The 23,541-nt window shown below is 46.4% G+C and overlaps 1 protein-coding gene across 1 annotated transcript in view; it reads left to right on the top strand.

Moving 5' to 3' along the window:
• Positions 1 to 23,541, top strand: part of LOC140187201 (protein HID1) — a 251,216-nt gene that overhangs the window by 221,900 nt on the left and 5,775 nt on the right. The window contains exon 19 of the mRNA XM_072242269.1: positions 19,155 to 19,313. Within this exon, the coding sequence (XP_072098370.1) occupies positions 19,155 to 19,313 (159 nt within the window). The remainder of the gene's footprint in view (positions 1 to 19,154; positions 19,314 to 23,541) is intronic.

Genomic DNA, 23,541 nt, shown 5'->3' on the forward strand with positions numbered 1-23,541 from the left:
TCCTCCCCGTCTCCCCTCCGACTCCCCGTCTCCCCTCCGACTCCCCATCTCTCCACCGTCCCTCCACCGACTCCCCGTCTCCCCTCCGACTCCCCGTCTCCCCTCCGACTCCCCGTCTCCCCTCCGACTCCCCGTCTCCCCTCCGTCCTCCCCGTCTCCCCACCGTCCTCCCCGTCTCCCCTCCGCCCTCCCCGTCTCTCCACCGTCCTCCGCATTTCTCCACCGACTCCCCGTCTCTCCACCGACTCCCCAACTCTCCTCCGACTCCCCATCAAAAACCCCGTCCACCGTCCTCCCCGTCTCCCCTCCGACTCCCCGTCTCCCCTCCGACTCCCCGTCTCTCCACCGTCCCTCCACCGACTCCCCGTCTCTCCGTCTCTCCACCGACTCCCCGTCTCCCCTCCGACTCCCCGTCTCCCCTCCGACTCCCCGTCTCCCCTCCGACTCCCCGTCTCCCCTCCGTCCTCCCCGTCTCTCCTTCGCCCTCCCCGTCTCTCCTCCGCCCTCCCCGTCTCTCCTCCGCCCTCCCCGTCTCTCCTCCGCCCTCCCCGTCTCTCCTCCGTCTTCCCCGTCTCTCCTCCGCCCTCCCCGTCTCTCCTCCGCCCTCCCCGTCTCTCCTCCGCCCTCCCCGTCTCTCCTCCGCCCTCCCCGTCTCTCCTCCGTCTTCCCCGTCTCCCCTCCGACTCCCCGCCTCCCCACCGACTCCCCGCCTCCCCTCCAACTCCCCGTCTCCCCTCCCACTCCCCGTCTCTCCACCGTCCTCCCCGTCTCTCCTCCGACTCCCCGCCAAAAACCCCGTCCTATGTTACATATGTATCATATGTTCCAGTATTATCATCCGAAAACAGAACGATACATGGACACCCATTGGCTAATAGCATCCTGCTGTCCGTATTAACCCAAGCAACTGTCTAGCTAGAGACTCTCTCAGCATTTAACATAACAAAGAAGCCATTTTAAATTTAACATAAAAAAAAGAAAGACCCCGTACACAGGTCTCCCCTGCTATCCGAAGGTAGAGCATTCCAACGAAACGGTTCGTAAGCCGGAATGTCATAAAGTGAAGGAGCAATTACCATTTATTAATATGGGAAAATTTTCTGAGCGTTTCCAGACCCAAAAAATAACCTACCAAATCATGCCAAATAACACATAAAACCTAAAATAACAGTAACATATAGGAAAAGCAGGAATGATATGATAAATACACAGCCTATATAAAGTAGAAATACTTTTCTGCAATCATTGAAGCTCTGTCTAGCGCAGCGAAAATCTCACGCATGCGCTGTCGGCGGAAGCACTCTCTCCAGTCACCTTTAAGCTATGAGGCTGCCAAATCGTACCAAATAACACAAAAATACACAGCCTATATAAAGTAGAAATAATGTATGTACAGTGTAGTTTCACTTACGGGAATCGGGATGGTGCGTTAGGCTGAGTCATCGGAGGTTGGGGTGGTGGGAGGTAGAGGAGACTGGGGTGTCATCTCATCGTAGTCTATTTCCAATAGGGCAGCCAGGTCATCTTCTTCTGTGTCTGCCTGCCTCGATGTCGAAGGTCGAGGTTCGTCGTCTGCTGTGGCTGATGTGCAAGGCTTGAAAAACGACAGTATGCTTGACTGCTTAGCCTCGCGCATTTTTAGATCATACAGTTCTTTGTAAGCACTCAAAACATCCTGCAAACCTGCCCTAAACCTACGTACCCTTTCAAAATTAAAGTCATACTTTTCTGCAATCATTGCAGTGCTGTCAATCGCAGCGAAAATCTCACGCAATTGCTTCCCGTTCAGTTCCTGGACGGCTTCACTTTCGGTCTGTTCGCTACTGCGTTCAGTTTCGATTGTTATCCTTTCCTCTTGCAATTGCAGCAGCTCTTCATCTGTCAGTTCTTGGTCATGGGATGCGAAAACCTCTTCAACATCATCTTCGTCAACTTCCACAAACCCAGCCTCCTTAGCCAAGATCACTATTGCCGTATTTATTGTTGATGGTTCGAAGCCTTTAAAATTGTTCACTGCTTCGGGACGTAGTTTCCTCCAAACGCCATTTCTCATCGAGACTGTTAGCCTATCGGGAGCATCTCCAATGTTGGCGATTGCCAATTTTATATTGTAGTCTTTCCAGATCTCTCGCAATGATGCTTTGGAGTTGCTGTCTCTGTCAATGGCACTTACAATAAAACGCATCACATTTTGCGTATAGTAAGCATTAATTGTGGCTATTAGGCCTTGGTCGTACAGCTGCAGCAACAATGTCGTATTCGGCAGTAAGAACGCAACACGAACGTTACCGCCATACTCGATAATGGCAGGCGTTTGAGCAGCACAATTATCGACAATCACAAGACACCTATTGTCGAGGTTCACACATAAAAGTTGCTGGTGAATGCAGCAGGCCAGGCAGCATCTCTAGGAAGAGGTACAGTCGACGTTTCAGGCCGAGACCCTTCATCAGGACTAACTGAAGGAAGAGTGAGTAAGGGATTTGAAAGTGGGAGGGGGAGGGAGAGATCCAAAATGATAGGAGAAGACAGGAGGGGGAGGGATGGAGCCAAGAGCTGGACAGGTGATAGGCAAAAGGGATACGAGAGGATCATGGGACAGGAGGTCCAGGAAGAAAGGGGGGGGGAACCAGAGGATGGGCAAGGGGTATATTCAGAGGGACAGAGGGAGAAAAAGGAGAGTGAGAGAAAGAATGTGTGTATAAAAATAAGTAACAGATGGGGTCCGAGGGGGAGGTGGGGCATTAGCGGAAGTTAGAGGAGTCGATGTTCATGCCATCAGGTTGGAGGCTACCCAGACGGAATATAAGGTGTTGTTCCTCCAACCTGAGTGTGGCTTCATCTTTACAGTAGAGGAGGCCGTGGATAGACATGTCAGAATGGGAATGGGATGTGGAATTAAAATGTGTGGCCACTGGGAGATCCTGCTTTCTCAAGTTATTTTCTCTACAGTATTTTTCAACAAAAGGACTAACGTATCCGCTCATGTACTCAGAAAAAAGCACTTGGGTATTCCAACTGCTTGGATGTGAACAGAACACAACGGGAAGTGTTTTAAGTGCCCTCGGATTTTCTGAATGGTACACTAGTAGAGGCTTAAGGACAGCATCACCAGTGGCGTTAATAATAGGCATTAGGGTAAACCTGTCCTTCGATGCCTTGTGTCCCTTAGCCTGCTTTTCTTCTATCGAAATAAATGTCCTACTCGGCAATTTTTTCCAGTAAATTGCAGTTTCATCACAGTTAACACTTGCTTATACGAATAACCACCTTCTGTAATTATTTTCTTCAGTTCTGCTGGGAACTTTTCGGCAGCTTCAGTATCAGCCGAAGCACTCTCTCCAGTAAACGTTAAACTATGAAGCTGCCCTCGCCTCAGAAACTGATCAAACCACCCATGACTACCTTTAAATTCCACTTTGGCAACACTTTCATCACCATCAGCCAGTGCTTTCTGTTTCAGCTTATTAAAAAGACTGACTGATTTCTCCTTAAGTATATGATAACACCAGGTTTTGTACACCCATCAATCCACTCAAGCAATAGACTTTCCATTTTATCCATTACTGGATGCTGATTAAGAGAGACCACTTTGCTACCAGCAGAACCAACAGTAACATCGGCAGCTTTCTCTCTGCGTATAAATAGTGCGAATGGTGGATGCTGGCAAGTTCAACGTGCGGACAATGTCCTTACTTCGTTCACCATGATCGAAACGCTTAATTATGTCTAGTTTTATGCTAAGTGTAACACCCTTACGAGCTCTTTTAGGTTTTTCCAATACCTTCGAACTCATCTTGCTAATGGATGCACGAAATAAATCGAGATAAAGCACGTGTTTAAGCAATGGCTGCTAGAATGCAGTTACGGGGGAGGAGCTTGGCTGTTCGGGGCACGCGCTGCCTTTTTTTTCGCACGCTGCTTTTTTTCACGCCTTTCTTCGTAACAGTGAAAACACCTTCTGTTAGCGAAAACAGGGAACTAATGTAGGTCTTTCGTTTTGTAAAGCGAACGTTTGAAAAGCGGGGGACACCTGTACTAACTCCTTCAGCTGCTGGGCCCAGGTTTGCTTGTCTGACAGTGATATAGAGATTCTCAGTGTTGTCAACGTCAAAGGTCAGGAGAGGAACAGTATCTCACTTTCAGCCTCAACACTCTACAGGCCAGTGGCCGGAACATGCAGTTTTCTGATATTAGTTATCTTTCCCCACTGGTGGGTTCTCTTTCCCCCTTTTCTCCTTCATACCTCTCTTACTCCTGATCCTCTTCTAGTCCTAAACACAATGGAATCTGCATTTGCTGGGAATCCAGAACACACCCAAAGTGCTGGAGGAACTCCACAGGGTAAGGTGGCATCTACGGAAATAAATCAACAGTCAATATTTCAGGCTGATCAGGACTGGAAAGGAAGGGGGAAGAAGGCAGAATAAGAAGGGGAGAGCAGAAAGAGTACCAACTAAAGGTGATAGGTGAAGCCAAGTATGTGAGGGAGGGGGGGTGAAGTAAGGTGAAATTGGGAAGTGTTAGTTAGAAAAGGGAAAGGGCTGGAGAAGAAGGAATCTGATAACAGGAGAGTTGATCATGGGAGAAATGGAAAGAGGAGGGGACCCAGGAGCAGGTGAGGAGAAGAGAAGTAAGAGGGGAGCCAGAGCAGGGAATTGAAGAAGAGAGAAAGATTTATCAGAGTTAAGGAAATCGATATTAGTGCCCTCGGTTTGGAGACTAACCAAACAGAATGTAAGGTTTTGCTCCGCCAACCTGAGATTGGATTTGTCATGAAGTCCCAAGAGAGGCTAGACTTGGCTCACCTCCGACCCATGGTCAGATTAGCTCTCAATCCCCTGCAGTTTGCCTACCAGGAGCACACTGTAGTCGGTGATGCTGCCATCTACCTGCTGGACAGAGCCTACTCCCATTTGGATAAGCAGGGCAACACTGTGAGGATTGTGTTTTTTGATTTCTCAAGTGCCTTCAATACCATACAGCCCATATGCTGGGGAAAAGCTCTATTCAATGCCGAATGGCACTTCCGTTGTATCCTGGATAATGGATTACGTAAATGGCAGACCACGGTATGTGCGGCTTCAGAGCTGCGAGTCAGACATGGCTGTAAAGCAGCACTGGGGCCCTACAGAGGACTGTATTTACCCTGCATACCTTGACTTTAAATACAACACTGAGTCATGTCACCTGCAGAAATTCTCTGATGAATCAGCAATAGTTGGGTGTACAAAGGGAGGATGAATACAGGGCCCTGGTGGACAACTTTGTCAAATGGTGCAAGCTGAATCATCTGCTGCTCAACATCAGTAAGACAAAGGAGATGGTGATGGACTTTAGGAAGACTAAACCTGCATTGATCCCTTTACTATTAGTGGTGAAGATGTGGAAGTGATGAGGACCTGTAAGTACCTAGATGACAGACCTGAGTGGAGCACCAACACAGAGGCTGTGTACAAGGGCCAGAGTCGCCTCTACTTCCAGAGGAGACTGAGGTCCTTTGGAGTATGCAGGCCCCTCCTTCACATGTTCTACAAGTCTGTTGTCGCCAGTACAGTCTTCTATGTGGTGGTGTGCTGAGGCAAAAAAATCAACACAGGTGATGCCAACAGGCTCAGTAAACTGATTAGAAAGGCAGTCTCTGTTATGGAAGTTAAAATGGACACACCGGAGGCTGTGGTAGAATAAAGAACCCTATAGAAAATCCTGGCAATTCTGGACAATGTTTCTCACCTTGTGAATGCCACCTTGGCTGAACAGAGGAGCACCTTTAGTAACAGACTAAGACAACTGCACTTCCCCAGAGAGCGCTTTATGAGGTCATTCTTAGTCTGGGCCATTAGGCTCTATAATGAGCCAAGCTATAGCTGGGGAAGTGATGACCCCCTCCTGTTAGGCTGCTTGTGGTAACTTTTGTTTTTCTTTCTACTTCTCTTCTAATATTTGTATCCGTGCACTTATAATGCGACTGTGACACGAATTTCCCTTGAGATCGATAAAGTATCCATCTATCTATCTATCATGGCTGTAGAGATTGACATGCCAAAATAGGAATGGAGATTGGAATTGAAATGAAAATCCTGCTTTTTGTGGATGGAACGTAGGTGCTCGACAAAGTGGTCCCCCAATCTATGCCGGAGACCACATCAGGAGCACTAAATACCATAGACAATCCCAAGATATTCGCAGGTGAAATGTTGGCTCACCTGGGAGGAATGTAAGCGAGGCAGGAGGTGAATGGGCAGATGTAGTACTTCTGCTCACAGGGATGAGTGCCAGGACGGAGATTAGTGGGGAGGGATGTACAGTGCCTAGAAAAGGATTCATCCCCCTCATGTTTTATTGTTTTACATTAAATCACAGTGAATTTAATTTGGATTTTTTTTTACACTGCTCAATAGAAAAAGACTCTTCCATGTCAAAGTGAAAACAGATCTCTACAAAGTGATCTAAATTAATTACAATTATAAAATGTAAAATAATTGATTGCATAAGTATTCACCCCCTTTTAATATGACACACCAAATTAACACTGATGCAGCCAGTTGGTTTTAGAAGTCACATAATTAGTTAAGTGGAGATTTGGTTTTGGAGACCTGTGTGCAGTCAAGGTGTTTCAATTGATTGTAGTAAAAATACACCTGTATCTAGAAGGTCCAATTGCTGGTGAGTCAGTATCCTGGCTAAAACTACATCATGAAGACACACAAGAGAAAATCTGCAGACACTGAAAATGCAAGCAATACACACAAGGTGCTGAGTTCCTTCAGCATTTTGTGTGTGTTGCTTGGATTTCCAGCAGCTGCAGATTTTCTCTTGTTTGTGATTGGATTACTACATTGCGAAGTCTCTTACAGGGATGCCTACCCTGAAGAAGTTTAAATCTTCCCTCTCTCACTGATCCCCCTCTGTGATCTTTGTGGCCCAATGACTCTTTGACTACGTGCTAACCCAGACCCGCCACCACAACCACATACCATTCCTGGGAATATGTCTTCGCGGCCAGCTTATACCACATGGCTTCCAGATCCATTTTAAAGTCTTTCGATTTGAACCCTCGGAGGACCCCAGGTACTTGCATTAAATTGACTGCTTTTCCCACTGCATTCTATGCTTTCTGCCATGAGGAGGTACCCAGTGTTTCGATCCCAGTCACTTCCACAACTCTGGAATTCTTCTCTCCACTGCCTGTAATGGACGTCTGCTGCTTTATCCTCCACCGGCTTTTAATAGCCGGTTCTTTAACTTTCTCATGTCCTGCAATGATCAGAAGATAGCCTGTCTACAGACCACAGAATCTGCTGTCTCCAACATTGGCAGGTCTGGACGTCTCCAGACCGCAATCCCTCCTGCTGACCTCAACAGCTCTAAACATCCAGAGCAGAATCAAAACCCGGACTCCACCACCACCAATGTAGGTTCCAACAACCTCGGACACCTTCCAAGTGCCAGTTGTGCAACCTCCAACTATGATTCCACCCTTGCTTCCAGGCCGGGTCTTCCAAGTGCTGCTGCTGGAACTTCCGTCTCACCTTCCCCCACCACCATTCTGCAATCCTCTCTCTTTCAGGTCCCACCACCAGCCCTTGGGTCCTCGGAGACTCCACCTTCCTCTCACCCCACCATCCCTGAACACCCCAAACCTCCCTTGTCCTCGGGCACTACCAACCCTCTTCCCCTTTCCGGTCCCAGCTGTCAGCCATGCTGGGTCTTCACTATTCCCTCTGACCTTCCCCTCTCTGAGGCAGAGCGTTCTGTCCTCAGTGGGAGCCTCACCTTTGTTCCCCTGCACCCACACCTCAGTGAGTTCTGCGCCCGCCAAGGTGCCAAGGTTTTCTTCCGCCGCCTCCATCTCCAATCCTACTTCTTTGGCAAAGGCTCCCCACCCACACTGATGACCCTTTCTCCTGTCTTCAACTCTCCTCCTCTTCCTGGACTCCTCAACCTGGTCTTCTGCATGCTCTGGATTATTGCTAACTGCCAACAGGGCAACAACAATTCCAACCAACCTCTCTCCAATTCCAACCTCACTCCTTCCAAGCGCTCTGCTCTCCACTCTCTCCTCACCATCAAACCCCGAGATAAGCGGGGGTGCTGTAGTAGTCTGGCGGACTGACCTCCACCTTGCTGAGGCCCAGTGACAACTCTCAGACACCTCCTCTTACTTACCCCTTGAACTGTACCCCACTAAGGAGACCAGGCCATTCTCTCCCATACCATCACCAACCTCATAGTTTCCAAGGCCCACATCTCCCCTTTCTAACCCCTACCCAAGATCCACAAACCCGCTTGTTTCAGCTTATGCCTGCCCCACTGAACTCATATCTGCATACCTTGACTCTGTTTTATCCCCCATGGTTCAGTCCCTTCCTACCAACATCCGTGACACTTCATACACTCTGGATTTTTTCAATGATTTAAAGTTCCCTAGCCCCCATCATCTTATTTTCACTATGGATGCTCAGTCCATGTACACTTCCATCTTCCCACCAGGAAGGCCTCAAAAACTCCCCATTTCCTTCTGGACACCAGACCCAACCAGTTCCCCTCCACCACCACCACACCCCTCCGTCTAGCGGAACTTGTCCTCACTCTTAATAATTTTTCCTTTGGCTCCTCCCACTTCCGTCAAACAAAAGATATAGCCATGGGCACCCGCATGGGTACCAGCTATGCCTGCCTTTTTGTCGACTACGTGGAACAATTATGTTCCGAGACTACACTGGTGCCACTCCCCCCAATTTTCCTACGCTACGTTGACAACAGCATTGATGCTGCTTCCTGCAGCCATGTTGAGCTTATTGACTTCATCAACTTTGCCTCCAGTTTCCACCCTACCCTCAAATTTTCTGACACCTCCCTCTCCTTTCACGATCTCTGTCTCTTTGTTTGGAGAATGCTATCCACTGATATCTATTACAAACTCATTGATTCTCACAGCAACCTGGACTATACCTCTTACCGCCCTGTTACTTGTAAAAATGCCACCCCCTTCTCAATTTCTCCATCTCTGCTGCATCTGCTCTCAGAATGAGGCTTTTCATTCCAGAACGAAGAAGATGTCCTCCTCCTTCAAAGAAAGGGGCTCCCTTTCCTCCTCCATCAGCGATGCCCTCAAGTACATCTCTTCTATTTCGTGCACATCTGCCATCCTCCAACCAACCCACCAGGGATAGGGTCCTTGTCCTCACCTATCACCCTTCCAGCACATAATTCTCTGTAACTTCTGCCATCTCCAACAAGATCCCACTACCAAGCACATCTTCCCCTCCACCCCACTTTCTGCTTTCCATGGGGATCGCAGCCTATGTGACTCCCTTGTCCATTCATCCCTCCTCACTGATCTCCCTCCTGGCACTTACCCATGCAAGCGGAACAAATGCTACACATGCCCCTGCACCTCCTCCCTCACTACCATTCAGGGCTTCAAATAGTCCTTCCAGTTGAGACAACGCTTCACCTGTGACTTTTTTGGGGTCATCTATTGTACCGGGTGCTCCCTATGTGGCCTCTTGTATATCGGTGAGACCCAACATAGATTGGGAGACCACTTCACCGAACACCTATGCCAGAAAAAGCAAGATCTCACAGCGGCCACCCATTTTAATTCCACTTCACATTCCTATTCTGGCATGTCTATCTATGGCCTCCTCTAATACACCACACTCAAGTTGGAGGAGCAACTCTTTATGTTCCATCTGGGTAGCCTCCAACCTGATGGCATGAACATCAATTTGTCGAACGTCTGGTAATGGCACCCCATCCCCTTTTCCATCCCTCATCTTATCTCCTTGCCTGCCCATCGCCTCCCTCTGGTGCTCCTCCCCCCACCCTTTTCTTTCTTCCATGGCCTTTTGTCCTCTCCTGTTAGATTCCCCCTTCTCCAGCCCTGTATCCCTTTCACCAGTTAGCTTCCCAGCTCTTTACTTCACCCCTCCCCCTCCTGGTCTCACCTATCACCTTGTGTTCCCCCCCCATTTTATTTTCTCCAGTCCGGCTGAAGTATCTCAGCCTGAAACGTCGACTGTAAACTTTTCCATGGATGTTGCCTGGGGTGCTGAGTTCCTGCAGCATTTTGTGTGTGTCACCATGAAGACAAAATAACTCTCCAAGCAACTCCGCGAAGAAGTTAGTGAAAAGCGCAAGTCAGGAGAAGGATACAAGAAAATTTCCAAGTCACTAAATATCCATTGGAGTACAGTTTAGTCAATCAAGAAATGGAAAGAATATGGCACAGTTGTAAATCTGCGTAGAGCAGGCCATCCTCAAAACCTGAGAGACCGTGCAAGAAGGGGACTAGTGAGCGAGGCTACCAAGAGACTTATGACAACTCTGGAGGAGTTACAAGCTTCAGGCACTGTAATGGACAAGGGAATTGCGGAGGAAGTGATCCCTGCAGAAGATGAAGAGTGGGAGGGAAGTAAAGATGTGTTTGGGTTTGTTGAAGATGGTGGATGTTGTGGAACATGATGTGCTGGATGAGGCTTATGGTGTGTTTTTTTAGGATGAGTAATTTTATCCCTGTTAAGGTGGTGGAAGATGGGGTGAGGGTGGATGTCTGGGAAATGGAGGAGATGCAGGTGAGGACAGCATCAATGGTGGAGGAAGGGAAACCTCCTCCTTTGAAGAAGGAAGATATCTTTAATTTTCTGGAAAGAAAATCCTCATCCTGGGAACAGGTGTGGCCTTGATGAAGGAATTGAGAAAAGGGGTGGTATTTTTACTGGAAACAGGGTGGGTATAGTCAAGGTAGCCATGGAAGTCAGTAGGTTTATGAAAGATAGCAGTAGACAGTTTGTCTCCAGAGAAAGGGGAGAGAAGTATCAGAAATGGACCAAATGAATTTAAGAGCAGAGTGGAAGTTGGAGGCAAAGTTGATGAAATTGACGAGCTTAGCATGGGTGCATAAAGCAGCATTAATGCAGTCATCACTGAAACGCAGAAAGAATTGGGGAGCATTACCAGGAAAGGCTTGGAACATGGACTGTTCCACATAGACAATGAAAAGGCAAGCATAGCTGCTTCCATCAGTCCTGCCTGCTTTGTCCTTTATTGCAACCCAGCTCCTAATAACTCATCTTTGTTCTCTCCCCAGTTCCATCCAACGGTTACTCACTCAGGATCCCCTCAACTCCCCTATCCAGGTCTGATTCCAACTGTCGTAGACCTCTCCCCTAATCTTTCCATTCTCAGTCCAGAACTGGTAGTACTTTGTGTTCCTTCTCATCTTCTTCCAGCAGCTGCCTCCCATCTTTGTCTGTTTTTGTTTGCCTCTGTCTGCCATTCTCCTGCCACTATCTCCCACTGCCCAGCTGCTCTTCTGTCTTCATGCACCCTTCTCAGTCCACCAGTCGCCCCAGACTCCTGTCTCTCCGCTCCCAGTCCACCAGTTGCCTCAGACTCCTGTCTCTCCACTCCCAGTCCACCAGTTGCCTCAGACTCCTGTCTCTCCACTCCCAGTCCACCAGTTGCCTCAGGCTCCTGTCTCTCTGCTCCCAGTCCACCAGTTGCCTCAGGCTCCTGTCTCTCCACTCCCAGTCCACCAGTTGCCTCAGACTCCTGTCTCTCCGCTCCCAGTCCACCAGTTGCCTCAGACTCCTGTCTCTCTGCTCCCAGTCCACCAGTTGCCTCAGACTCCTGTCTCTCTGCTCCCAGTCCACCAGTTGCCTCAGACTCCTGTCTCTCCACTCCCCAGCCTCTCTTTATACTGGCCATTATGCATTTCCACTTTCAGTCCTGATGCCAGAGTTTCAACCTGAAACATCAGTTCTTTGCTCTCACAATTGCTGCCTGACTTGCTGAGTTCTTTCAGTACATTGTTGCTCTGGTTCCAGCATCTGTATTCCCTGTGTCTCACACACAATCTCCTTGTTCCATTTCTCTGCAGTATTACCTTGTGTGATTGATACTATTCACATTTGTCAAAGCACTTCATTTTCATGACGTTGGTAATCTGCAGGGTACCATAGCAGTACTTTGTATTGCCAAAATTACGTTGGTAATTTCACGTGCAGGTGGCTTGGGCAGAAGTCTTGTGTGAAGCTGCTGCAGGTCAAGAAGAAATGGAAGCAGGACCGGGCTGTTTGGATGGTCATCTTTGCTCCAGTGTTCTGGAAGATTGTGGCTGATCTTTTATCTCAATACCATTCCTCCACACAAACCCATATAATTGGAATTCCTTATCGTCCATAAAAAAACTGTTTCTCTTTTCCTGAGCAACTGAGCATCCACTTCTCTCCAGGGTCTAGAAACCTGAACTGTCGCCCTCTAGATGAATACAATTTTTATTTCAGTCTTCAGTGGCCAATCCTTTATCTTGTGATTCCTCTTTCCAGATCTCCCATTCAGGGAAAATACCTTCCGTAAAACTACAGTGCCAAGCCTGAACTAATTGTGTGTATTTCAAAAAGATCACACTTCCTTCCAGAGAGGAGAGACCAGACTACAAAATCTCTCCTCATATGACGTCCTTGATCAGCCAATCCCAGGAGATGATGTGGTGAGCCTTCAGTGCACCCGTCCTGAGAGATACAAAGTGGTGGAGTCTGGAGCAACCACCGGTGTGTTGAGCAGTACCTGTGGGGGGAAAAGGGATTGCCGAGGTTTTGAGCTGACCTCTGATGCACACCAAAATGGCAGCAATTCCTTTCCCTCCACAGATGCTGCTCATCTCATTGAGTTCTTCCAGAAAATTGTTTGTATACCTACCCTGAGATGGAAATACATCCTGTACTCTATGTTACAGCTCATCTCAAAGCAAAAAGAGTACAGATGCTGGAAATTTGTAATCAACACAGAAAATGTTGGAAACATTCAATAGTTAGTTCTGAGAGAGCAGGAGTTTCAGGTTCATGAACTTCCATCAGCTTGAAAATTGACAAAACAGATGTATTATAATGTCCAGGGAGGAGAAGGGTAGGAAAACGGGTGGGGGTCTGTGATTGGTGGATAAACGGCAGGGGTGGGTGGGGGAGGTGGTGGAATATGTCTATGATGGGGTGGGGAAAATGTGAAAGAGTGGGGTGTTGTCTGTAGTAGGGTGGGGGAGAACATGGCGTGATTGTTGATGGGTGGGAACTAGAGATTCCAGGGCACACTGCTTTTGGCGTTCCCCTAAAAGAGGATGATGGGAGCTGATCTGTCTGGAACTAAATTAGAGCAGAAAAGGAATGAACTTACAAACTGTGGGACAGAGCAGTGATTGCTGGAAACCTAAAGGACAAGGGAGTGCTGGAAGTACTAAGCAGGCCATACAGCATCTGTGAAGAGAAAAAAAACATAATTAATATCACAGGGCTGTGATCTGGCTTCAGAACTGACAGTTATTACACTAATGGTAAGATTAGTCATCTGAAATGGTTCAATGTAACACAGAGTGCTGAGGGCTGTGGTATGCTTAGATAAACCCAAGCTGCTTCCTGTGCAATCATAGTCAACCATGAGGACCTCACCTCCTCAGATCTTCTTTCCAGGCCTTCCTGTACCATAGTCTCCATGCCCACATTCTACCTGCTCCCCAATATCTATGTAGAGGACTGCCCTGTTAGTCCCACTGAACTTTCTACTTGAAGTATGTTCTCTCTCCCCACTTCCAATGACCCATCCTTCACCTTGGGTGTACACTCAATCTTCTCTACAGATCTATTGCACACCAGGGCTTTTCCGGAACCTTCTAATTTCCTCTCATCCAGCTCCCACTCACCCATTGTCTGTTTCTGGTATTTCTCTTCTCTTAACTTACCTGTTTAGACTATAAGGTACAGGAGCAGAATTTGGCCATTTGGCCCATCAAGTCTGCTCCACCATTTCATTATGGCTGATCCAAGTTTCCTCTCAGTTCCAATCTCCTGCCTTCTCCCCATATTCCTTCATGCCCTGACCAATCAAGAATCTATCAACCTTTGTCTTAAATCTACCCAGTGATTTGGCCTGCACAGCTGCCTGTGGCAAAGAATTCCATAGATTTCAACACAGAAAATGTTGGAAACACAAAAAAGGGGCAAAAAATGCTCACAATACTCCAAGTGAGGGCTCACCAGTCCTCTTGAAATGTTTGCTAACATTGGATTTGCCTTCTTTACCATAGATTCAGCCTGCAAATTAACCTTTAGAGAATCCTGCATAGTAACTCCCAAGCCTCCTTTCACCTCTGTTTTTTGTATTTTGTCTCCATTTAGAAAATAGTCAACCCTTTCATTTCTTCTACCAAAGTGCATGACCATCCACTTCCCGACTCTGTATTCTATCTGCCAATTCTTTGCCCATTCTCCTAATTTGAGTCCTTCTGTAGCCCCTCTGCTTCCTCAGAACTACCTGTCCCTTCAGCTATCTTCATATTATATGCAAACTTTCCAACAAGACCATAAATTCCATCATCCAAATCATTGACATATAACATAAAAAGAATCTGTCCCGACACAGACCCTTGTAGAACACCACTAGTCACTGGCAGTCAACCAGAAAAAGCTCCCTCTGTTCTCACGCTTTACCTCCTGCCCAATCAGCCATCTCTTTATTGATGCTAGAATTTTTCCTGTACTACCATGTTAAGCAGCCTCCTTGTCAAAGGCCTTCTGAAATTCCAAGTGCCTAATCAATTCTCTTTTGTCTGTCCTGCTTCTTGTTTCTTCAAAGAATTCCAACAGATTTGTCAGACAAGTTTTTCCCTTGGGGAAACCATGCTGACTGCGGCGTATTTTATTGTGTGCCTCTAAGTACCCTGAGACCTCATCCTTACTAATCAACTCCAACATCTTCCCACTAAGGTCAACCTAACTGGCCTATGGTTTCCTTTCTTCTGCCTCTCTCCCTTCTTGGAGTGACATTTGCAATTTTCCAATCTTACAGAAGCATTCCAGAATCCACGGATTCTTGAAAGATCGTTACTAGTGCCTCCACAATCTCTTTAGCCACCTCTTTCAAAACATTGGAGTGCACACCATCTAGTTCATGTGACTTTCCTACCTTCAGACCTTTCAGTTTCCCAAGAACTTTCTCTCTAGTAATGTAACTTCATGCACTTCGTGACCCCTGACACCTGCAACTTCTACCTTACCACTAGTGTCTTCCACAGTGAAGACTGATGTAAAATACATTCAGTTTGTCCGCCATTTCCTTGGTCCCTGTTGCTACCCCTCCAGCATCATTTTCCAGCTGTCCGATATCCACTCTCACATCTCTTTTACACTTTATGTGTCTGAAGGAATTTTTAGTATACCCTTTAATATTATTAGCTATCTTTCTTTCATATTCTATCTTTACCTTCTTTATGACTTTGTTGGTTGCCATCTCAGGTGATAAGTTAGCAAAAGTATTGTCACCTGTCAGTAATGTCAATGTAATGTCAATATCCCTCCATTCTCTGTATATTCATGTGCCTTTCCAAGAGCCCCTCAAATGCCTTTGCTGTATTTGCCTACACTAACAACCCTGGCAATACATTCCAGGTACCCACCACTTGCCTGCACATCTCCTTTGAACTCAAAGCCTCTCTCCTTAAATATATGCCCTCTGATAATAGGCATTTTACCCAGGGGAAAAGAGACAGCTGTCTGTGCTATGTATACCTCTCATAATCTTGTAAGCTTCTATCAGGTCTACCCTCTGACTTTGCCAAAGAGAACAACCGATGTTTGTCCAACCTCTTCTCAAAGCACATGCCCTCTAATCCAGGCAGCATCCTGGTAAAATTCTACTGCACACTCACCAAAGTCCCCACAATTTTCCCATAAATGGGGTGACCGGAATAAACTAAAGTACTCCAGATCTAGTGCAACCAGCAATTTGTAAAGCTGTGAAATAACTTCTTGCCTTGACAAATGAAGGCCAGCATGCCATGTGCATTCTTTACCACTGTTTCAATCTGTGCAGCTGCTTTACAGAGACTTGAACACCAAGATGCCTCTCTACATTAAAGGTCTTGCCATTAAATGTGAACTTTCTCTTCGCATTTGTCATTTCTCCACCCATATCTGCAACTGATCTGTATTGTGCGATATACTCTTTGCCAGTCTTCTATACTACCCACCAATCTTTGTATCATCTGCAAACTTACTAACCCACCCATCTACATTTTCACCCAGGTCATTTATATGGATTGCTATTGGCAGAAGTCTTGGTATGGATCCCGACGGAGCACCAGTAGTCCAATCGACCACTAACCTCTGTGTTCTATGGGCAAGCCAATTGTGAATCCAAACAGCCTATTCATTAAGGATTCCATATATCTTAATCTTCTGGATGAGCCTCCTATGAAGAACCTTGTCAAGTCCATGTAGACAATATTCACAACTCTTACCTTCATAAACCACCTTTGTCACCTCCTTGAAAAACTCAGTCAAGTTAGTAAGCCACAACTTGCCCTGTACAAAGCCATGCTGACTGTCCCTATTTATGTCTAACCTTTTTAAATACTTAGAAATCCTATCCTTATTCTCTCCAGTACCTTCCCTACCATTTACATAAGACTCACCAGTCTATATTCCTGTATCAATAGCAATCATTCCTGTTCCCTTTTTGAACAGAATAAAATTAGCTACTCACCATTCTTCCAGGACTGTGCCTGTAGGACTCAAAGATCTTGGTTAAGACTCCAGTAATCTCACCTCTTGCCTCTCAAATACATGAGGTATATCTCATCAAGCCCAGGGGACTTATTTACCTTAACCTTCTTCAAGAGACCTAACACTAGCTTTTTCTTTATCTCAAAAGGCTCCTGCACACTCCACACTGTTCTCACTGTCCTCCATGTCCTTTCCCCTGGTAAATAGTGATAGAAGGTATTATTTAAAACTTCGTCCATGTTCTCTGCTTCCAAGCATATGTTCCCTCCTTTATCCTTGAGTAATTCACCCTCTCCCTTGCTCCTGATGTTTTGGTATTCTCTTCAATCCTACTTACCAAGTACTTTTCATAGCCCCTCATGGCTTTCCTAATTCCCCTCTTGTGTTCTTTACTAGCTCTTTACAACCCTCAAGGACCTTATTTGGTTTCAGCTTCCTGAAACTTTGCACTTACTTCCATTTACTTCTTTATGAAATGCACCACTTCTTTCAACATCCAATTTCCTTTACCTTGACATCCTTATCCTTCTTACTGGAACACACCTGTCCTCTACTTTGCCTCTAAGTGCCATATGTCAGATGACAATTTGTTCAAAAACAACCATTCTCAATTAACTCTAGCTAGGTCCTGCCTAATATTCTCATAATTTTCCTTTTGCCCCAATTTATTACGGTCCTTCAAGATCCATATTTATCCTTGTTTATCACCATTTTAAAACTTGAGTTGTATTCACTGTTTCCTAAATATTCTTCGAGTGAAAGATCAGTCACCTGGGCCAGGCTCATTTCCAGCGTGGTCCAGTATAATCATTCTTCTTGTTGGAATAGTTTAGGAAACCCTCTTGGATGTACCTAACAAATTCTGCCCCATGTCAACCTGTTGTTTTTTCACCACTCCTTAATCTTCCTGCATGTCTGTTCCTCAATGTCCTGGTCGCTATTGGGGAGTCTGGAGTATAATCCCATCAGATTGCACCTTTTATATTTCTATCCATATAGACTCAGTGGATGAGCTCTCTGTTATGTCCACTCTGAAGTGCAGTTGTGATACTGTCCCTGATAGATAGTGCAACTCTTTCAGCCCCCCCCCACACATCCTGTCACAAAGCCCTTTTGCCTCCCTTTTTCTAAGACATCTGCTTCATTTCCTGTACTTCTGTTCTAGCCTCCTCCACCAAGCCAGAGCAAGGATAGGATTCCTGTGGCCTTGCTCTCCATCCCACGAGACTCCACATTCGGAGGATCATGCTTTGTACTTTTCATCACCTCTCCCACAATGGCACTGTGAGACTCCTTTGTCACATTCTCACCCACCACTCAGGGTCCAGACACTTCTTTGGAGGTGATGCAGTAGTTTACCTGTGCTGCTTCCATTTCACAGTCTTCGATGCTGAAAAGCTCATCTACCCTAAGGACGATCCTGACACAGGTTGCACATCTGCTCAGCAGAACACCTGCATTCCGTCTGTAGAAGTGATCCTGGACTTCCAGTTACCTGTCAGCATCAATCTTTGTTTCTCACCCCATCTTGGTCTTCTATTCTGTTCCAGCAATGCTCACGTGAACTTAATGGGCAGCATCTTATTCTCCATGCAAGCACATTGCGACCCTTGGGACCTAGTATCGAATTTAATAACCTCTCATAACTAGCCTTTTCTGCTAGGATCAGACTGACCAGGTCTGGTGAAATGTCACCTCAGTACTTCTTTGTCTGTAGAAGCTGCCTGTTCTGAGAATTTTCAGCAGTTGCAGTACTCTGCATCTCACTATTCCACACCTATTGTTTCTTTTCTGTCCTCATTTACCTACCTCTATTTACACCTCCTCTGGGCAAATGAGATATGATTTATAAGCATTTGCTGCTGTCTCAGACACACCAACACGATTCCCTCCATCCTATAACAGAAATTTCGTTTGTTCTCTCCACTCTCCTCTCTCTCTACAAATTACCCATTTGAAACCTCTAAATCCCAGTATATTCAGCAGCCATTCCTGCCCTTGTGACAGTCAAGTCTTCCGTGTCTAGCAGCTCTGGCTCAGAGTTTCCAGCTCCACCTGAAAGTGCTGCCTGACCTGCTGGTATCCCTGACATTTTCTGTGTTGGTTCTGTCATTGTGGTCGGTTTATGGGCCATCAGGGTATCAGCTGTCCATCCTTTGCTAATGGAAGATCACCCTACCTTCCCTCATTGATCCTCCCCACTCCTGCTGGTGATTTCTCAGACACCCCGCCCCTTGTTGTCGTAAATACATGCAAACTGCCGGCCCAGGCCCTCTCTACTGAGTATTCCTCCACAAGCCTCTGTCTGACTTGTGCCCTCCTCTCCCTTCATCTCCCTTCATCTCTGTTCCTCAGCAACCCACAGACACTTCCGATACCTGAACCTCTCCTTCAGTTCTGGCCCCTTTACCTCCACATATAATCAGTGCAGGTCATGTTTCCACTGAGTCAATCCTTTGCTCGGTCATTTCCCTCAGTTACCAACCAATATCATCCCAGGAATGGTCCCTCTTAGTATCAAGCAATGGAGGGAAAATGCCAGCGTGTGACGTGGATGGTTTCTAAACTGTAGCCCATTTTTATTGCATGCAGAGGTCTGACAGATGAATCGGAGATCCTGAAGTTCCTACAGCACGGCACACTGGTTGGATTACTCCCAGTGCCACATCCCATCCTCATCCGCAAATACCAGGCCAACTCAGGCACGGCAATGTGGTTCCGCACGTATATGTGGGGCGTCATTTACCTAAGGTGAGCAGTCTCCTAGGTATCATATGAGGTGTGGGAGGTGTGATGTGGTTGATGACATGTTGTGGAGTGTCACAGTGGAGTGATGGGACGTCACACTGTGCTGTTGGTAGTGTGTCGGACTGTGCTGTAGGTGGTGATACTTGTGCAATATTAACGCTGTGGCGCAGTGTGGGGTTCAGACTTGTTTAGACAGTGTGTGGTATGGGAAGTGTGACACTAATGTTGGGTGAGTGATGTGTCACAGTTGGTATGGTGCAGGTGTTCACACTGATGTGGGCTGTGTGGTGCACGTGTGGGTAGTGTATCGCACTGTGGTGCAGTGTAAATGTGTCATGCTCTTGCAGTGTGCCACACTGACACAGTGTGGATGTGTCACACTGGGCAGCATGCCACATTGTGGTGATATGGGCATTCTGTCATGTGGGGACTGAGCAGCACGTCATGGAGCAATGTTGGTGATACGTGATGCTGTAGTGAGGTCTGGGCATTGTGATGCTGTGGTGCAGTGTGTGTGTGTGTTCAGTCGTCGTGTGGGTGTATGACATACTGTGCTGTGAACAGTCTCACACATAAGTGTAGACAGCATGTTGCGTTGTGATGTGGATTGTGTGTCACACACTGGTGTGGGTGGTGTGGTGCTCTGTAGTGTGGGCAGTGTGTCACACAGTGGTGTGGGCAGTGTGTTGCATCTGGGGAGTGTGGACAACGTGGTACTATGTAGTAGGTCACACTGTGGTGTGGGCGATATATTGCATTGTGTGGGCAGTGTGGCACAATATAGGTGGTGTACTTTTTATATATATATATATATTAAAAAAACCAGAGAGTCTTACTTCAGTGCTTGGTAAGTTGATGGAGAAGATCCTGAGAGGCAGGATTTATGAACATTTGGAGAGGCATAACATGATTATGAATAGTCAGCATGGCTTTCTCAAAGACAGGTCATGCCTTATAAGCCTGATTGAATTTTTTGAGAATGTGACTAAACACATTGATGAAGGAAGAGCAGTAGATGTAGTGTATATGGATTTCAGCAGGGCATTTGATAAGGTACTCCATGCAAGGCTTATTGAGAAAGTAAGGAGGCATGGGATCCAAGGGGACATTGTTTTGTGGATTCAGAATTGGCTTGCCCACAGAAGTCAAACACTGGTTGTAGATGGGTCATATTCTGCATGGAGGCCGGTGACCAGTGGTGTGCCTCAGAGATCTGTTCTAGGACCCCTTCTCTTCATGTTGTTTATAAGTGACCTGGATGAGGAAGTGGAGGGATAGGTTAGTAAATTTGCTGATGACACAAAGGTTGGGGGTGTTGTGAATAGTGTGGAGAGCTATCAGAGGTTACAGTGGGACATCGATAGGATGCAAAACTGGGCTGAGGAGTGGCAGATGGAGTTCAACCCAGTTAAGTGTAAGGTGATTCATTTTGGTAGGTCAAATATGATGGCAGAATATAGTATTAATGGTAAGACTTTTGGCAGTGTGTAGGATCAGAGGGATCTTGGGGTCTGAGTCCATAGGACACCCAAAGCTGCTGTGCAGGTTGACTGTGTGTTTAAGAAGGCATACAGTGCATTGGCCTTCATCAACTGTGGGATTAAGTTTATGAGCCGAGAGGTAATGCTACAGCTTTATATGACCCTGGTCAGACCGCAGTTGGAGTACTGTGCTCAGTTCTGGTCACCTCACTACAGGAAGGACGTGGAAACTATAGAAAGGGTGCAAAGGAGATCTACAAGGATGTTGCCTGGACTGGGGAACATGCCTTATGACAGTAGGTTGAGTGAACTGGGCCTTTTCTCTTTGGAGCAGCAGAGGATGAGAGGTGACCTGATAGAGGTGTATAAGATGATTGATCGTGTGGATAGTCAGAGGCTTTTTCCCAGGGCTGAAATGGCTAGCACAAGAGGGCACAGTTTTAAGGTGCTTGGAAGTAGGTACAGAGGAGATATCAGGGGAAACGCAGAGAGTGGTGAATGCGTGGAATGGGCTGCTGGTGACGGTGGTGGAGGCGGATATGATAGGGTCTTTTAAGAGACTCCTGGATAGATACATGGAGCTTAGAAAAATAGAGGGCTATGGATAACCCTAGGCAGTTTCTAAGGTAAGTACATGTTTAGCACAGCATCATGGGCCAAAGGGCCTGTATTGTACTGTAGGTTTTTTATGTTTTTATATAAGATAGTGACTAACACAGTTACTAGACAAACTAAGTTCAACTGAAATGGTCCCATCTCTTTCAAGGATGGTGCTAATCCCCCACAGCACTCAATGGTCCCGGAGTGCCTCCGCGGTACCCATGGATAGCACGTGTTCCCTTTCAACGTTTTCCCAGGCACAGACGTACATCTTAAACATTGCCAGGCAGTCTGCTCGTTCCCCTGATGCCGGAGCGTAGGTCTGGAGACGGTGCTTCAGGAATTTGCATGATTTAGAACTTTTCAAGACTTGTGGCAAGTCATTGTGGGGAGCAGACAGGAGATTCTGTGGACATGAACAGAACACCTGAATGGTATGCCAGGGTCAGGGACGGCTTGAATTGTGTCCACAATATTTTGGAGGGGGGTTCTCCAAAGAACAGCCAGATATCTTGGTACATATTGGTACAAATGACACAGGAAGGAAAAGCAAAAAGGTCCTGAAAAGAAAATTCAGAGTGCTAGGCAGGAAGCTGAGAAGCAGGACCTCCAGGGTAGTAATTTCTAGATTGTTACCTGTGCCACGTGCCAGGGAGGGTAGAACATAGAAACATAGAAAATCTACAACACATTACACCCCCTTCAGCCCACAATGTTGTGCCAACCATGGAACCTACTCTAGAAGCTGCCTAGAAATTCCCTACCGCATAGCTCTCTATTTTTCTAAGCTCCATGTACTGATCTAAGAGTCTCTAAAAAGACCCTGTTGTATCAATGGCAAAATAGTACAGCCGTGGCTGACAAGGGAAGTCAAAGCTGATGTAAAAGCAAAAGAGAGGGCATACAACAAAGCAAAAATTAGCGGGAAGACAGAAGATTGAGAAGCTTTTAAAACGCTATGGAGAACAACTAAAAGAATCATTAGGAGGGAAAAGATGAAATATGAAAGCAAACTAGCAATCAATATCAAAGTGGATGGTAAAAGCTTTTTCAAGTATATAAAAAGTGAAAAAAGAGATGAGATGGAATTGGACTGCTAGAAAATGAGAATGGGCAAAGAAGTGGCAAATTAAATACAATGATGGAAAATGCATCCTTATGCCTTTGGTAGTAGAAATAAATGCAGAGACCATTTTCTAAACAGGTGGAAAATCCAGAAATCTGAGATGCAAAGGGACTTGGGAGTTCTTGTGCAGGATACCCTAAAGGTTAATTTGTAGGTAGAGTGAGTGGTGCAGAAAGCAAATGCAACATTAGTATTCATTTCAACAAGTCTAGAATACAAGAGCAGGGATGTGATGATGAGGCTTTATAAGGCACTGGTGAGGCCTCACCTTGAGTATTGTGGACAGTTTTGGGCTACTTATTTGAGAAAAGATGTGCTGGCATTGGAGAGAGTTTCAGAGAAGGTTCACAAAGATGATTCTGGGAATGAAAGTGTTATCATACAACAAATGTTTGATAGCTTTGGGTCTGTACTCACTGTAATTTAGAAGGATGACAGGGTGGGGGTAGATCTCGTTGAAACCTTTCAAATGTTGAAAGGCCTAGACAGAGTAGATGTGGAAAGGATGATTCCCATGGTGGGGGAGTCTAGGACAAGAGGGCACAACCTCAGGATAGAGGGGCATCTACTTAAAACAGAGATGCAGAAAAATCTGTTCAATCAGAGGGTGGTGAATTTGTTACCACAGGAAGCAGTGGAGGCCCGGTCGTTGGGTATATTTAAGGCAGAGCTTTATAGGTTTTTAATTGGACATGGCATAAAGGGGAGAAGGCCTGGGAATGGGGCTGTGGAGGAGGGAAAAAGATCAGCCTTGATTGAATGGCTGAGCAGACTCGATGAGCCAAATGGCCAAATTCTTCTCCAATGTCTTACGGAATATTGTGACTGTTGAAGGGAACGTGTTGAGAGGGATGAGGAAAAGGACCAGGTTGCTGTCATTTTGACAGCAGGTTGTGCGGAGAGATTCACCTGTTCTCCGGTTCTTGGAGTGGGATCTTTTACGGCATCTGGGAGCCTTGGCACTGCTGCCTTGTCACTGCCTCGTACTGAAAGGCATGGGGAACAACCTGATGAGCTTGTCATT

Source organism: Mobula birostris, chromosome 24, assembly GCF_030028105.1.
Source record: "Mobula birostris isolate sMobBir1 chromosome 24, sMobBir1.hap1, whole genome shotgun sequence".
Lineage (NCBI taxonomy): Eukaryota > Metazoa > Chordata > Chondrichthyes > Myliobatiformes > Myliobatidae > Mobula > Mobula birostris.